At 34.1% G+C, this 17,461-nt stretch overlaps 1 protein-coding gene across 1 annotated transcript in view; it reads left to right on the forward strand.

The window, feature by feature from the left end:
* The window catches only part of LOC121372339 (E3 ubiquitin-protein ligase rnf213-alpha-like), a 101,692-nt gene that overhangs the window by 24,501 nt on the left and 59,730 nt on the right, over window positions 1–17,461 (forward strand). The window contains exons 9-12 of the mRNA XM_041498641.1: window positions 2,073–2,357; window positions 9,326–9,530; window positions 13,007–13,080; window positions 14,762–15,077. Coding sequence (XP_041354575.1) covers window positions 2,073–2,357; window positions 9,326–9,530; window positions 13,007–13,080; window positions 14,762–15,077 — 880 coding nt within the window. The remainder of the gene's footprint in view (window positions 1–2,072; window positions 2,358–9,325; window positions 9,531–13,006; window positions 13,081–14,761; window positions 15,078–17,461) is intronic.

The raw sequence follows: 17,461 nt of genomic DNA on the forward strand, positions 1-17,461 counted from the left end.
CCTGTAGCTATTTTCCAACAAAAAATCAATTACCACACAATTTTTTTTCGCCAAATTAAAATAAAATTTGCCAACTGTTCTTAAAATTTGCAGTGGCTGAATTTGGCGAGTGGCAGAGCTAGCCATTGGGTGTCATAAAAGATAAATATAAAATCTCACAGGCAACGATGTGTTTGTGTTTGAAAACACTATATGCTATATATCAACTAAACTATGACCCATAAATATCAGTACTACAACCCCTACATGTACTTCAAAGTATTAACTGAAGAAAATGGTACCTTTCATAGCTTATTTTCAGTATAATCAAATGTTTTTACAACATCCCTAGTTTTGCACACAATTTGAGTACTTTTTTTTACAGGGACCCCATACATGTTTCAAGCACAAGGCTACTTGACACTTATTTGATTTAGTACTATCTGTATGTATATAACAGTCAGAAATTTAGTTATAAAATCACTTTACTATGCTATGTAATTTTTATACAATTTATGACTTGATACATAAGTAAATTCACTGCAAATTAAAAACAGTTCTTATATGTATACAAAAACAAGTAAAAAAGTATTATTTAACATACCCTATATTGCAGTGTATTAGCTGACTCTGTGGATAAGCCGACTCCTTAGTTTAATTCTCAATATCTGGTACAAAAAGGTAGTTGAGCAGACAAACATAGATAAATCGAGATAATGTTAGTCTCTTACAACCAACTGGTGAACCAACTGAGTACAAATACTATTTTAATAAAGATTGCTGGAAAAGAATAAAGGTTTTTAAAAAAACACACAAAAAACAACCTAATGTGGGATTGTTCTGTTCTTTTATTTCTATCTTTCTCGAATGAATCAATCACATGGACATCACTAGCTAATATATGTAGTTTCACTTTTATAAAGTCAGTTATGTACATATTATTTAACACCCAAGATAGATAATTGCAATTATAAGTGGTGAACGATATCCCTAATGATAATAAAATATAGTTTCTAATCATTTATTAGGAAATGTGGTATAAACAATGATGTTAAGTAAAAATCATCAGTTCTGACCAATTAAAACTGCAATTGGGGACAAAATATCAGTGGTCATAAAAAGAGTTAATGACAGTTCTGATATTATAAAAAAATTTGCACCAAGTACTAGTACTACTAATAAATGCAGACATGATAAAAATTAAGTACATTTGTTTTTATTTTTCAAAAGAAATATACCTTTTTTGTGTGTATCAAACAAACAAATGGACACTAGTATGGAGGTTAATAGAGGTTGTTAAAAATACTGATGTTTTATTTTATCATATAATATCTTACATTTTCAGCTCAATCAAAGTATGTGATATTTTTCAGATCACATACTTTAAGAATTTGATAACTTTGCAAATTAGATGTAAATTAATTGAAGTCACGACACTAGGTTTATTGACATTTAAGCAAACGCATTTGGGTGACACTCCATAATTGACGTACATGCATTCATAGTCATCAAATAAAAACATTTCAATAGCAATTTTACACTGAAAGCTGTCCAGCATTTAGAAAACAAAACATGTTAGGCCCTAGTTTATTTTGATGTAAGGACATCGAAAATGACGTCATTAGAGTTTGACGTCATTTCCATTCAAAAATACACTGCGCCACATATTCGTACTACATATTCTTACGTCATTTGAATATCTAGTAATGGCGGACTGGAATTAAAGTTGTGTGTACAGTTTACAAAAATATGTTGTATTAAGCTTGAGATTATATGATAAAGAGATTATTACCTTCATGTTTTTCGGTATCGTCAATATCATATATTAGGAATAAAAATAATGTATTATGCTCGCCAGAGGCTTGCATAATACAATTTTTATTCCTATTATATGATATTGACGATACCGAAAAACACTCTGGTAATAACCTCTATGTATTTTTTCAACCTTTTTTGTTGACTCTCTGTATTGGTCGATCCCTCTTCTGATGATTTAAGGTACCTGTAAATGTCATAACCGTCAAGCCAGCATATTGTTAATCAAATTGGTGTATGTTTAATGTACTGAAATGGTTGGATGTTCATATTTACAGGTTTATAGTTAGAACTCTACAAGAAATGATCAACCAACAGGGAAAGAATGCACCAGATCCATCATGGTTGTACTGCCTTCCTTTGCTTCATTTCCTCCGTGGTGATTCAGAACCTTTTGAAATGTCGGCATCCTGTGAACATCGAACAGAAAAGTGGTGGGGACTCATAGGACTTAAAGATGCAGAAAGAAATATAAAGAGGCTCTCAGAAGGACTTACCTATTATGATTACTCCAAACCTTACTATGACAGGACAACATCAATATCACCTATGGAATGGACAATGTATGTTGTACATATTAGTTTTATCTGTTTATTAAATTCTATATCATGCATAGGTTGCTTTGCCATTGACAACAATAAATCAATATAACCGCACACTTTGTAAACCTCACACCTCACAGAGCCAAACTTCCTTTGCGTCATGCAGTGACACTTAGGAGCATGGTACAAGTCAGTTACCACATAAATTTATTAGTGTTGTTTATGGTTATGTGCACACATTTGATGTTTTGATTGACAGCAGATAGATGCTCATGCTGTCGCACTCGGGACTATTGGCTGTTAATCAAAACATCAAAAGTGTACAAATAATCATGTTTACTGCTCCTAAGTTCATGTGGTAACTTTAAACTGAATTAATTTTAACAAAATACAGCCTAATAAATGCAAGTACATCACTTTTTCAAATAATTGGACTAAATGTCTTTTTGTAGTGGTGTTTTAGACCGGCCTCAGTGGTATCGTGGTTAAGCCATTGGACATAAAGCTGGTTGGTACTGGGTTCACAGCCTGGTATCAGCTCTCACCAAGAGTGATGGTATGTGTAAGACCACTACACCAACTTCTCGTTCACTAATGTTTAGCCTACTAACCACTACTGTCCTGGACAGACAGCCTGGATATCTGATGTGTGTACCCAGGACAGTGTGACTGAACCTTAAATGGATATAAGCACAAAAATAAATTGAAAGGAATGAATGAATTAATGTATTTTTAGAGCAGGCTTTGGTTTATTTGTAAAATCAATTTAGTTTTTTTACTTTAATTTGCACCAACAATGAGTTGTGGTCTTGCATCTAGTATTCTAAACTTATGATTCACAGTGACCAGGCACATTAGTCTGAAATGAAGTATGGATTCAGTTTACAGTAATTTCATGATTTTTATTGTATGTAAAATAGATCGATTTAACATTATATTACCACATAAAATTTTAAAATACTAAAAACAGTTTTCAACTAAGAATTGCAGTTTTGCTGTACATGCAATGTACATGTATTTATAATGTGCATAAGTAGAATGTTTTTTGTTTTGTTTATCAAACTGGGATCTTACCATCTGATCATCCCAAGATATATTATGATTAATAAACAAAACAAATTAAGCGAGGTCCTAATTTGCATTACTTGTCATAAACTAGCCCAGTTATTCAGGTAACTATATTTACATATTTTGAGAGAAAAAAAACATATGAAAGTTATAAAAAGAATAAAACTGACAAAACACAACTTAATTAATACAGTAAAACATCTCAAAACTGGTCCTGCAGTAAACCGAAATTCCCTCAAAACCAAACATATTTCATGGTGCCATGTTTTATGCAGCTTTAATCACTAAAATTAACCCCTGAAGACTATTTAGGATGACATGTGCATGCGCGGTGTATTTGGATGTCTATCGAACAGTTCTCTAATTTGACTCTGCTAGTTTGATTATCTCATGAAAAATGCCTTTCATTCAATTCACACCTTTATGTTTGTAACAGAAATAAACATATCCACTGTGTTTATTGAGTATCAGATTATTACCTGTTCCCAATGAATTTGATACTGTTTATATTTGATGATTTTAAGGAATTAATTATCAAAGCATCCATGATTTTAACCCACTGCATTGTCACAGTTTCTATTTCACAAGCTTAACTGATTTAAAAAACTGTCCGTGTTACATGTATAAATGTGTTTATGTTTTGTGTTCTTAAATACTCAGCAATTTATATAAGGAGTACACTTTAATTTTGTTATTGCTGGTTTTTAAATATAATTTAACACACATTTTCACATTAGTTACATCAATAGTAAAAATAAAAATTTTATTTGGTCTAAAGGATGTTCGGTCTAGAGGAGTTTCACTGTAGTATGCATTTTTTTACAATAAATTAATGAAACATATTATAGCAATGTACACATAGACATTGATGAAAAAAGTAATCACCAAAGAAACTTAAAAAGCATTGTTCTAAAGCTGTTGATGAAAATTAAACACATCTCCCACCTGAAAAATAAACTTAAAAATAAACTGGACATCACATTCCTTCTGTAATGTTCTAGCTCAACAAACTCGTTTCAAAAATGATAGTGGCTTTTATTCATAGTGAGAACATAGACTTGTCATTTGCTTGGCCATGCTGTATCCCAATGATACACTTCCGGACTCTGTTATATTAGCACTTCCGGTAATATAAAAGTATTTTTATGAACTGATTTGACTTAGTACGGTGCCTGAAAAGCAACGAGAACCTCTACCAAAATTTGTTGCAAACACCATGTCACCAACAGAAAGAGTTTTGTTTTTGCAGTGTGTATCATGTTGAACTTTTTGTTTTGCTTAAACCTGTTGAATTTTTGCAGTCTTATCAGGGTGAAGGAGTTCTCAACTTCCTCCCCATTAAAAGTTCTGAAGGCGACTTGCCAGTTGTCAAGTGTGGCTTTGTATCTGAACAGAAAGCGAGACACTTTTGATTATACAGGTCACCCTTCGATTTTTTTCATTGCTTGTTTAAACATTTGGACATATCGTTCTGCTAGTCTGTTGGATCCTGGGTGGTAGGGAGCAGTCTTAAATATGTGTTCGATATTGTTTCGAGCCATGAATGCTTCAAATTCACTGCTTGTGAAAGAAGTTCCATTATCGGATACAACGGTGGTTTCCACAGACCTTGTGGATACTCCCAGGGGTGCATTTCCACAGCTGGTGTGCTTTTCACATTTACATGGCACGAATTACACTTATGAACTGTCATTTCGATTTCAGAGTCAATGTTTGGCCACCAAACATAACTACGCACAAGGGTCTTCATTTTCACTATTCTAGGGTGAGAATCATGTAACATTGTGAAAACACATGAAGGTCCCTGTGGGGTATGACTACTCTTGATCCCCATAGTACAATTCCACCATGAGTGCTGAGCCCATTTTTTTAAACATGATATGGCTTCAACTCTAGTTCATCTGAATTGTCCAACCATTCGTAATAAATCTTTTCACTCTTAAAAAAACAGGATCAGTACAGTGTTCTCGCTGAGTGAAAATTAAAGGAAGCCGGCCACCCAGCACCACCCCCTTAAAAAAAAAGAGACAGATAAAAAGAGAGAAAAAAAAGAATAAAGGAAAGGCTTGGTAACCGTATATCATAGTATGTTGTTTTGCCTCTCAGTATTTGGTACAAAAAAAGTTGATACAAAATACTCATCTTTTAATTGAACTGGAGATGTTGTCGGTCTGACATTCATGGGCAGTTCCGGTTTTGCTGAACCTATCAAAGTTTTAATATTATTATTTTAATAAAGATTTCAAGATATATGAAAAACAATAAAGATGTTTGTAAAGTGATTCCCTAAAGTGGGATGAAAAAAAATCTGTTTATTTTATTTCCATCTTCATCGAATTGATTGCTTTGCTATAGCCAGCTGATAAAAGGTTTTTTTTGCGTGTAAAGGTGGTGTATATATTAGTTTGCACCCAAGATAAATGATTTTAATGATAAACACTACCACTTGTGTTGTTTTTATAAGCAATGATATTCCCCCCCTTAAATTAAAAGTTTATAATATTTTATAAAGAATTGTTGAATAAACACAATGATAGAAATGACAGAAAGTAAAAATCATCAGTTACAACCAATTATCAGATGATAATTAGTACAAACAAAAAGACGGAATGACTGTTCTGATCATGTGACAAATTTGGCACCAAATAAGTGGTTTTTCATTGTTTTCATTGCATAAATAAAATATAACTTTTATTGAGTGTATCAAACATACAAATGGATACAGGTATGGGATAAAATAGAAGCTGTTAAAAATACTGTAAAATTATCTCATGGTAACTGTCGTAGGTTCCTGAAGTTTTTCGTCGGTTGCTTTTTTGTATACACAACACAGCTTGTTTCCTTTGATGTCCAGTGTGCAGACTGATCAAATGTTTTAGTTTTTTTTAATTTGGGGGGGAGTGTGTATTTGGAAATAGCTGAGATAGATGCTGTAAAATAAAGTAGGGTACGAAAAAATAAAGAGGGGTGCAGAAAAATAAAGGAGGGCGGCAGAATGTGAAAGGAGGGCTGTCCCGCTTAAATAGAGCAGCGAGAACACTGAGCATGAGTCAGTTTCTTGATTTCCTCAGCTGTAACTGGAGAAGAATGAAGAAAGCTAATAAAAAACACAGTTTCTGCAGGGATAGGCATTCAGGTTTCATAGCTTGTGGAAGTCTTCTCATGGCATCAGCATGACCAATGTTCTTACCCGGAATATACCTGAATGTGTAGTTGTAGGCAGAAAGAGTTGATGCCCATCTCTGTATACGAGTGGAAGCCATTGTTGGAATTCCTTTAGATTACCCAAACAGTGTTTGTAGTGGCTTATGGTCATTTGCAATGCAAAATGTTCGACCAAACAAATACGAGTTGAACTTTTTAATGCCAAAAACTACAGAGAGTGCTTCTTTTTCAATTTGCTAATACTTTTTCAGAAGACCAAGGTACGACTTTAGTTCAGTGACATGGGTAGGTGAATGAGCATTTGTGATAGCTTCGACTATTTTGAACTGGATGCAGTCCTGTGTCAATTTTGTGACCCAGGTACACTACCACTTTAGCTTGAAAAATACACTTATCCTGCCTGACATGAATACCTGCATCAAAAAGTCTCTTGAGAACAGTTTCAACATTTTGAACATGATGAACATCATCTTCACCAGAAATCAGAATGTCATCCTGATATCCACATATCATTGGAATCCCTTGAAGGATCCATACACCTTTGACAGATTGCTGGAAATGAAGTTATTCCAAATGGAAGTGTAGCAAAATAGACCATGGTAAGTATTGATGGTTGTGAACTGCTTTGACTTTTCATCAAGAAGAAGTTGAAGATACGCACTTTTGGGATCAATTTTTGGGAAAGTTTTACCTGCAGATAGTGTAGCTCTTTGGAATTGGATAAGAGTCTAGTTTGAAAACTTGATTTATGCTGACTTTATAATCACCTCAGATCCTAACTGTTCCATGTTCTTTCAAGACAGGTGCAGTTGGTGTTGCCCAGTCCCTATACGTAACTGGTTCAATGATTCCTTCTTTCATGAGTCAATCCAGTTTAGAGTTCCACATAAGGCTCTGGTCATGGTTTGAAGAATTTGGGTTGTGCATTTGGATCAACATACATTTTTCTGACTACCCCTTTAATTTCTTCCAGTTCATCTTTAAAACATCAGAGTACTTGTCCAGGATTTGAGTTAGAGATGTAGCTTTTTCCACATGACAGATTTCATTCCAATTCAGATAAATATTTTTAAGCAGGTCTCTTTAATATCTTTAATTTGTTCACCTGTGTATGTACGAAGTATGGCTTTCGATTTCCTCAATGGAGGAGCTTCACATTCAAATTGTTTCTTATAGCATGACTCACTCATCGGAAATACACTAGCGCTTGTGTCAACATGCAGTGTAACTGGTTTACTGTTCAGACATCCACAGTGATCAGTACAGAGGATGATCTTTCACATCCATTTATGTGATACAATGAGTATTCCTCATCAGGATTCGCACATGGAATGAACCATCATTGTTACTATTAGAGTTGTCATTTTGCTGAACCATATTGGCTGTGTGAGTGGTTTGTCTAGCTTTGTGATGACAAGCTTTAACAATGTGCCCTTTTTTATGACAATAGTTGCAAATAGTATCTTTGAAACGACACTTATCAGAAGAGTGTAATCTATCACATCTGTAACACTTCACATTTCGATTTCTAAAGCATGGTGACTAACAAATTCTTTAGACCTGTTGTGATTGTTTTCATTATGTCCTAGATTGTTTTGTTTATTTTTGTGAACCACTTTGTTTACCTTTTCCTTTTGTTGAGAAGAAACAGGACCATTTTGAATGGATGTCACATTGTGAGAAGCAATTTCCATACTCCGCAAAATTTCTAGTGCACGACTGAAATTTAGGTTTGATTCAGACAGTAAACATTTTTGGACATCTTCATCAGAAGCCCCACATACAATACGATCACGCAGTATGTCATCTAACATTGCACAATATTCACAATGTTCCACGAGACGTCTCGATTCAGCAACAAAGTCAGAATTCTGTCTTAGAAACATGTGTTAACTTTAAATTGCTGAACGATAACCAATGGTTATTAATTCCTCAAAAGTTTGTCAGTAGGACGGCCAGGAGATACGAGATTTCGCATTAATGCATATGTTTTTGGTCCAACAACACTCAACAGAATAGCTTGTTGTTAGACACGTCCTTAATTTTATTAGCTTTGAAGTAGGCCAATAGGTGTCCGGTGTATGCGGTCCAAGATTCGACATCCTGATTAAACGGATTGACTCAACCGTAAGCTGCCACCAGTAATTCTTGAATGCTTAATTTTGTGTATTTGATTTGAGTGTTCACTAAGTGATATTATGTACCCCTGAATGTGACCCCAGATCAAGGTGATGATATTTCTGAACTTTGATAACATTCTGTTATAATTTATTAAAATTAATTTCAACTTATGAATCCTTTAATAGATGTTTGGAATAAATGTTCTTGTGATTTTGCACACAACCCAGTCTCATTTGACCCAGTGCAATGTCACAGTCATTTAGAACTTGTTAGCATTTTGTTAAAATATCTCTTTTTGATTTTCAAGTGCCTAAGAATTGAAATTTGGCATAACTCATTTATGGCTTTAAAAACAAACAAATTCAGATGATCTCATTAATTTTTGGGTAACTTGTTATGATTATGTAAATGATGACTTAAATATAATGTGCAAAAAAAAAGTGTCAGGCTATATTACTCTTGTGCAGGCTAAATGATAATTTTCATATTTTCAGAGGCCTGATATTAACTCTTCTACTACATCCACTTCCCCAGGTTGAAATTTTCACAACCTTGGGTGTACTCCATGTTGGTTATTATATTATTCAACTAAATAGTTAAATGCAATACTTGATTCAGTTTATTTAATTTTTCAGTCCTGTACAACATGTTATTGAAGATCTACACTTGTTGTTTGAGGCTGACTGTCTTCTACCAAGGAGTATCATGGCAGTCATTTCAATGAAACATCTTGAATATGCTATATTACCTGGATGGATTCCACCAGACATTGTTGCAGCATGTCTCTTCTATTACTGTCACACATTCAAGGCAAAAGATATGCCTTCAGATTCAAAACAAGTAACTAGCATTTTGTCTGTCAACTTAACCCCCTCCCTTTTTCTTAAATCACATCATTCTACAACAATACTAGCCAATCCTATATTTGTGTAACTTATGTAAAAGCTTATTAGACATGGATCATTTCGTTTTAAAAATCAATAACAACTGTCGCACATTTCCATTTTGTTAATGTACCAGTATTGCAAGTCAAACTAAATTTGAGGCAGTAAAGGGTGTATACTACCAAATCAAATCCCATTGACGACAATAGTAACATATGTGGCTAAAACTCCTACCTGCAGTGTATCAATCGACAAAAACACCACGGATATAAATACTACCACCCCTCACCCTTAAAGAGAATCAGAAAAAATTGGGAGTCAAGTTGCTCATTTCTGAGATAATGGGTAGCATCTATGACTACCCTAGTTCTGCACAAAATTTGAGTACTTGTTTTTACAGGTACCCCATACATGTTTCAAGCACAAGGCTACTTGACACAGTGATACTAGATGAAATAAAATTGCTTTTTTTTTTACCCAGATGAAACTTTTTTTTTTTTTACAACCGACACACTCACATTTATCACCAATCACAGGACTTGTGGTGTTCATTTCTCTATCAAAAGTTCGCAGCCCAGCCAGAAGTTATTTGGTTTAGTACTACCATTGACATCCCAAACTGCATTCATCTAACAACAAAAACACGAATATGATATTTATGGAAATACTATTCTACATTTTTCAGCTACAATATGTGAAACAAAATAGACTGCAATCAATTAACGTAAAAAAATAACAATGTTGATGTAAAACAAATCCATTCTAGTAATAAAAGTGAAACACCCTCCAGTAAACAGGAAAGAGTGCGACGTTTCTAACTGCGTTCAGGTGCATGCGTTTGCAAAAAGTATCGTACCACGCATCTGCGATTCGTCATTTTCCATTTTTAAGGCCACTACATGAAAATATATATATTTCTTAACTATGCACAGTTGACTAACACTTTGTTTAATATTTTTTTTAAAGGAAAAATTCAATTTGTCAAGCCTTCTGGTCCGGTCCACATTTTACCAACACCCAAGCCTAATACTTGATGTCAATACTGATAGGCATTACGTTCATACCAGTGAATAGTTTATAAAATATACTTTTTTTAATGAATTGATTCTTAATTAACACACTTTATACACTCAAAATTATTTACAATTGTTATGAATGGATTATGAATACTATTCACTACAGTAGAGGCACAAAAATGTAGCATACCTTTTGCAGATCGAATATAATAATTGAAAACAAATTCTAACAACAGGGGGCTTAAAAAGCATACAGTGGTGAAGTGCTCGCCTGATGAACGGTCCGCCTGGGATCGATTTCCATTAGGCTATATATCGTTCCAACCAGTGTATCATGACTGGTATATCAAAGGTCATGGTGTGTGCTTTCCTGTCTCAGGGATGGTGCATATAAAAGACCCTACTACTAATGGAAAAATTACCAAGTGTTTGACTGTTAAATGTGCTCCAGTGGTGGTGTTAAACAAAGCAAACTTTAAATAACACATTATAATTAATAAAGAGTAATGATTTTACTATTACAAACAATTACACTGTTCACCTGCTGAAGACAGTACCTTCTATATGCATGTAAGACTAGTAGTGACTACTATCTATAACATTACTGATAGAATAATTTAAATCCCGCTTTCAACCCATGATACCACACATCAATTTTTAGTAGATTGTTACTGACAGTAGTTCTAGCAATTATTTTACATTGTACATTCATTGTGTTTGTTTGTGTGTGTGTGTGTGTGTAGATGTGTGTGTGTGGATGTCTGCGTATTGTGTATGAAATTGCTAGCCCCATAACTTTGGGGGGGAAAAAAGAGAGAGAGAAAAGCAAATTCATAATTTTTTTATTTAAACATGTTTTAGGGTGGTTTTTTGAAAATCATGAGCATTTAGGCCTACCATTAAATATACACTTGTTAAAACTATACGAAAGCCCTTAATGAACAATAACGTTTTTAGTTTAAATCATTAAACAGAATCTGGGGGAAATATTCAAAACTACAACATTAATATGTGACAGAATGAAGTTTCTCATATGTGGCATTATATGTATGGAGCAAAAAACAACAAAACCCCCAACAAAATAATAATCCCTACCTACCTACCTACCTACCAACCTACCTACCTACCTACCTACCTACCTACCCACATTTGAAACTACTGGTCGGAAATGGACAAAACTAAATATTTTTAAGGATGGCCTCAAAGGGGGTAAATATGGTATGGAAAAAAAAACACCACCAAAAAACCCCAAACTATTTTACCTACAGTAACTTGTTTGGTATGATTCCAGAAACACACAATAGTGTTTTTATTATTATTAAATTTGTTTAGGCCTAATCTCGTAATGAAGGCTTACAAAATATTATTGAAACACTTCATACTGTTTTCAGGTATAGAAATGTTTGTTAATCGGACGATTCTGAAGATCGATAATGCATATTTTAAAACTTAAAATGGCTGTAACTATCTTCAATAGGTGTCATTTTGAAGAATCTCACCAACACTTGCCTTTCTTCCAAAACAATAGCAGTTTTTATTGATGACAATAAACATTAAAATGCTGTACGCCAATTATCCCAGACAGGGGATCGCCATGTGTGTTTGTGTTATCACGTGACAAGATCAGATGTCATTTTGAGCGAGGTTATCGTGCAAAGCGATAGTAAACGATGAGAGAGATTTAATTAAAAATAATTTGTAAGAAAGATTAATATTTTTAACATTGAATACATTCATCAATTTATACATTTCTTTAACATAATAATAGATAATAAATGACTACGAATAGATAACCCATAACCCGTACAAACCCTGTATATCTGGCCATTGAATTTCATCAAATTATTTGTATTAATCTTCTGTGTTAAAAAAATCCTACCACTGGCAAATATACTCCTTTATTTCACTGAATCATATTGCACACCTTGGATCAGATGAGAGGAGCAATTAACAGTTACAGTGACTCGTGGCAGCAGATAATGTGTACATGAAAGGGGGAATTTCAGACACCGATGAATTAAACATCTTGATGATTTTGGAGTGACTGGACATGCTAAAACATTTGGTAGCCCGGCAGACTACCGAGGTTAGACAATTGGTAGTCCGAGTGACAAATCGGTAGCCAAAACACCCCAGGCTACCGCTAAGGTCGAGCCCTGGGAACATATCTAATTACAGCAATCAAGCATGTGCCTAGTTACACAACATAAATGTCTACCAAAGAGGTACAGTAGCAGACATATATCTTGTGTAGTAAAAGATATTAGAAGCTATTGTGATTCACGTTATCATTACACATGGATGTTGTGTATGTGACCTAATATTAATATTTTATCCATGTACATCAAAATATCTGAAACAAATAAATTAATGATCGATTCTCTTGTAATAAATACCAAATATATTTTGCTTTCAGTTGCTTGCAAAATTGTTGGAAGTTAATGCTGAACAATTCCAAAGGACTGCAAATGAAATACCAACTATATCAGAGTAAGTAATAGCATCCCGATATATCAGAGTAAGTAATTGTAGGTTTGTTGTTGAACTTCTACAAGTGTAATTGTAATAATCTAACAATATGCATGTAGGCCTTCACGTTTTTGTAATGAGGTGCAATATCTAGCACTGCATGTTGGTAGAGCATATTCTCAAGGTGCTTTTAGTCCAGTCATTAAATGGTCGAGGTTCAACAAAATTGTCAGAAAAAGTTTTTATCGACTTCCAGAAAGGTTATATCTTATATGCAAGACTTTTTAGATGGTTTATCAAAGCTGTGAATTTGATTACTATTGTGTGATGGGTTTGTGCCTAGGAGAGGTGTTCAGGGAAATTGCATTTAAACTAATTCTTTCATAACTACGAGTCATAAGACCATTTAGAGGGAAGCTTCCTTGACACTTGAGAACCAAAATCATGAATTTCGTCATTCTGACCCCTCGAGAAAATGTGCACTCCATGAGTATGGTAGGTGGCATCAACAATTAACCCCCGTGACCATTTAGTGACCAATAAACATTGTGGACACCTATTATATGATTTTAATCCTATTATATGATTTTAATGCCTTAACTGGGCCGGCCGGCAGTCGCAAGCTTGTTTGTCGGTCGTCGAGATCGAATTAACAACAAAAAATATATATGTATAATTATTCTTTTTGCTATAATAATTTAAAATGTGGGAGAAAATCATGTACTGGCGTGAGAGCGTGACACGACGTTAAAATGCGTGAGTCTCAAGCCGAATACGTGAGCACTGTATTATCTGTTTTCACTGGATGCATCTAAGCGGAAGTCGTACTGTCTATCGGAACACTTCGGCCTGTTTATATTCATAATCAGCTGAGGTGTTCCGAATTATCACAAATTTGCAGAATGGGCGGGCAAAGTGTGTTGCTTTTGTAGCAATCTGGCAAATTAATTGCAACCAAGGTCAAAATAAAATGATATTGCTATGTTTATTTACTTGTTTACTTACTAGTTATATTTAATTATCGGTTTTACTTTCAAAATATTCTCGTCTTGTCAGGGGGCGGAAATTAGGGTTTGCCGACTTTGTAGTGTACACTTATGCCTGATGTCAGACATGAAGTGAGAAAGGTTAGTAATTAAATTTAATGACGGTGAAAACTTCAAAAGAACAGTGATTAACTATGTATAGGTTAGAAGGCATTAAGACATTTCTTCAGAAATGAGAATGGGCTACGCTTCGCTCTTATTTTTTAAGAAACATCTTAATGCCTTCTAACCTATATTATTTTTTTATGAATTTCAGCCATGCGCTCGACTTCACTTCTAATACTCTATGCAAGCAGCATGCAGAACCGATCTTATAGTTAAAAGAAACAGCTTATTCATCTTATTTGGAGTAATTTTCCCCGTACAACCTATATGTAAAAACTCTGAATATTTGAATATTCGGACCGAAAACTAATTTACAATGCATGTTACAACATTTACTTTATTTTAGTTTTTTATTATTATTATTTTTTATCACCATCTTTGGATACTACTAGTAATATTGGTGACACCACTTGTTTATGGTACTTGAGACATTTAATTCTGCAGAATTCTTGTTTTCAAAATTTGTATCACTTTTGTATACTGCTTGATTAGTTATATACTAAAAATATATATGTTGTTATATTCTTCATTTTAGTTGTTTTCACTTGCAGGAGAAAAATGAAAATGATCACAGAGCAGTTGTTTTTGTCAAAGACCATTGTGAAAGATCTCATTGATGACAACATCACTTCATACAGCCCCCAAGATTTGGTTCCACCACTTGTTTCTGTCTGTATGGCTGTGGTTAATGGTTTGGCACATGTACACCAACGAATGTGTCAAAATCAGAAAGAAGATTTGCAAATTTCTCCAAAGAAAGAAGCTCACTATTTGCTTGAATATTTGGAGAAAGCTTTGCTACCATGGCTAAGTCATCAGCATGATTTCAACTGGAGATCCAAACAGAATTTAGAGAATGCCTTGATGGTAAGATTGTAACTGCTTGACCTTATTTACAGGCACTATAGCTCACCATTTTAAAATTTAACATTTATAACTTGTGCATTCTACAATCAGTAGACATGACACAATTTTAACAGATTTTGTCACCATACTCAAATTCACCTTTTTGACTCCCATATTAAATGAAAACACAAAAATGGCTGGGCAACTTCATTTGTCCTTTTAATAGTAGAATTATTCACTATAGTTGCTAGTCTCTAGGATGTCATCTTCCCATCAAGAATGTCTTCTTATAGTAACTGGGTACACTGTAAGAGATGTGAGATGCTCTAGTTCAATACAGATTGAAGTAAGTTTAAAACTGCCATTCAGACTGGTACTTTCATGCTGGACAAAATTCTCAAGTGAATGGATGTTTTGTTTATGATTTACTTGTTTCATTTGAAGTTATGTTAATTTGTTCCTAACTTAAGTGATTGGTTTTTCTTACAATTGATACTTATCATGTATTAAAATTAGTGTTTATCAAGGTATTTAATAGTAAAAATAATGGAAATTGTAAACTTCTTTGAATGTGTTGTAACTTACAGATTACCAGTGCCCGGTTTAATGATTATGGTTAGAAGCTGTGACAGTCGTGCGCACATAACAAAGTTGTGACAACTCCGCAATTTTGGAGCCACAGTACCAAAATTGCTCAATGTCTCAACGGGGATCAAAGTAGGACCCAAAAAAAAAAAAAATGGCCTCCAATTGTTTACTCCGTTTGTTGAATGACGTGGGCTCAGTTAAAAAAAATCATGTAAGTAACTTAATTGAAAGTCAGTTGGGCTTTATTTTTTAGGGTCATCCCTTTTTTTCTTGGTAGGGTACAGGTTCCTGGGAAGTAAAAAAAATGTGTGCTAAAAGTATGACTCTGCTCAGGTCCGTAGTAACGATATGTGAAGTGTGTGCTTGTGTAGGCTATGTGTTTGGGATACACACTATAGTAGAGCAGGGAACATTTTGTTTTTAAAATTTTGATTAGCGACAGTCACTAATCAGTCTGAAAATTTATGACGATTACTAATTTTGTGTAGCAATTTTTTTTTTAAACGTATTAAATATGAACAGACAATTTTTAAATAACTCTTATATGATTTATTTATTGCAATTTTTTATTTAGTAGCCACAAAGAACAAATAATTTCAGATACAGTCATGTTTGATATACATAATGTGGTAAATCATAATCGGTATTCTCTTGTCTGTCACCATTTTAAAAAATAAACTTGCTTGAACTATGCTTGTTAAGTGACATTAATGTTCAACAAATAAATTAACTACAGTATAAAATGTATTTATATTTATCTATCAAATTCCAATAAATGTTATTGAAACCTGACCAGTCGTTTTGATGTGCCCGTAGATACACAATAATTAGGCTACTTAAAAACAATCGGACTAGAGAGATTTATTTAATTTTCAATTTTGTCACAATCGTAAATGATAATCCAGGATATCCCTGTAGGAAGTTTAAGAATTATCCAATTAAAAATCTATGAGACATATTTTGAGATTAGTTACAAGAAAAAAAAATTAATCAAAATAAATAATAATATAAAAAAATCATGGCCACTGTAGAGGAATTTTAGTTGGCAGCTGTTCGGCATTTAAATACTGATTTCTATTATTTGGGAATAGGGTTGTCTAAAAGTCTTTGTAAAAAAATTTCTATTCAGCTTGAAAGAAAAAAGAAAGAAATGTTTTATTTAACGACGCACTCAACACATTTTATTTATGGTTATATGACGTCAGACATATGGTTAAGGACCACACAGATTTTGAGAGGAAACCCGCTGTCGCCACTACATGGGCTACTCTTTCCGATTAGCAGCAAGGGATCTTTTATTTGCGCTTCCCACAGGCAGGATAACACAAACCATGGCCTTTGTTGAACCAATTATGGATCCATGGTTGGTGCAAGTGGTTTACACTTACCCAATGAGCCTTGTGGAGCACTCACTCAGGGTTTGGAGTCGGTATCTGGATTAAAAATCCCATGCCTCGACTGGGATCCGAACCCAGTACCTACCAGCCTGTAGACCGATTGCTTAACCACGACGCCACCGAGGCCGGTCGATTCAGCTTGAAGACAAGTAATATAAAATATTAATTACTCAGTGGTATACATGAACAATCTGGGTCCCAAAGCCAACATTTTTACAAAGTATAACACTATTTATATGTTATCTTAGAGTACCAAGTTTAGAGGCACTGATTTTCCGTGATCGCAGAATCGCGGACGGAATCGCAGAAATACCTATCTGAAACGGAATTCCCGATTTTTTTCCAAACATCATTTACCTTTAAATAGCGCATTGAGCGCATTTGATTAATATTAAAATAATTTTTCGAACAGAAACTAGG

Source organism: Gigantopelta aegis, chromosome 4 (assembly GCF_016097555.1).
Source record: "Gigantopelta aegis isolate Gae_Host chromosome 4, Gae_host_genome, whole genome shotgun sequence".
Taxonomy (NCBI): domain Eukaryota; kingdom Metazoa; phylum Mollusca; class Gastropoda; order Neomphalida; family Peltospiridae; genus Gigantopelta; species Gigantopelta aegis.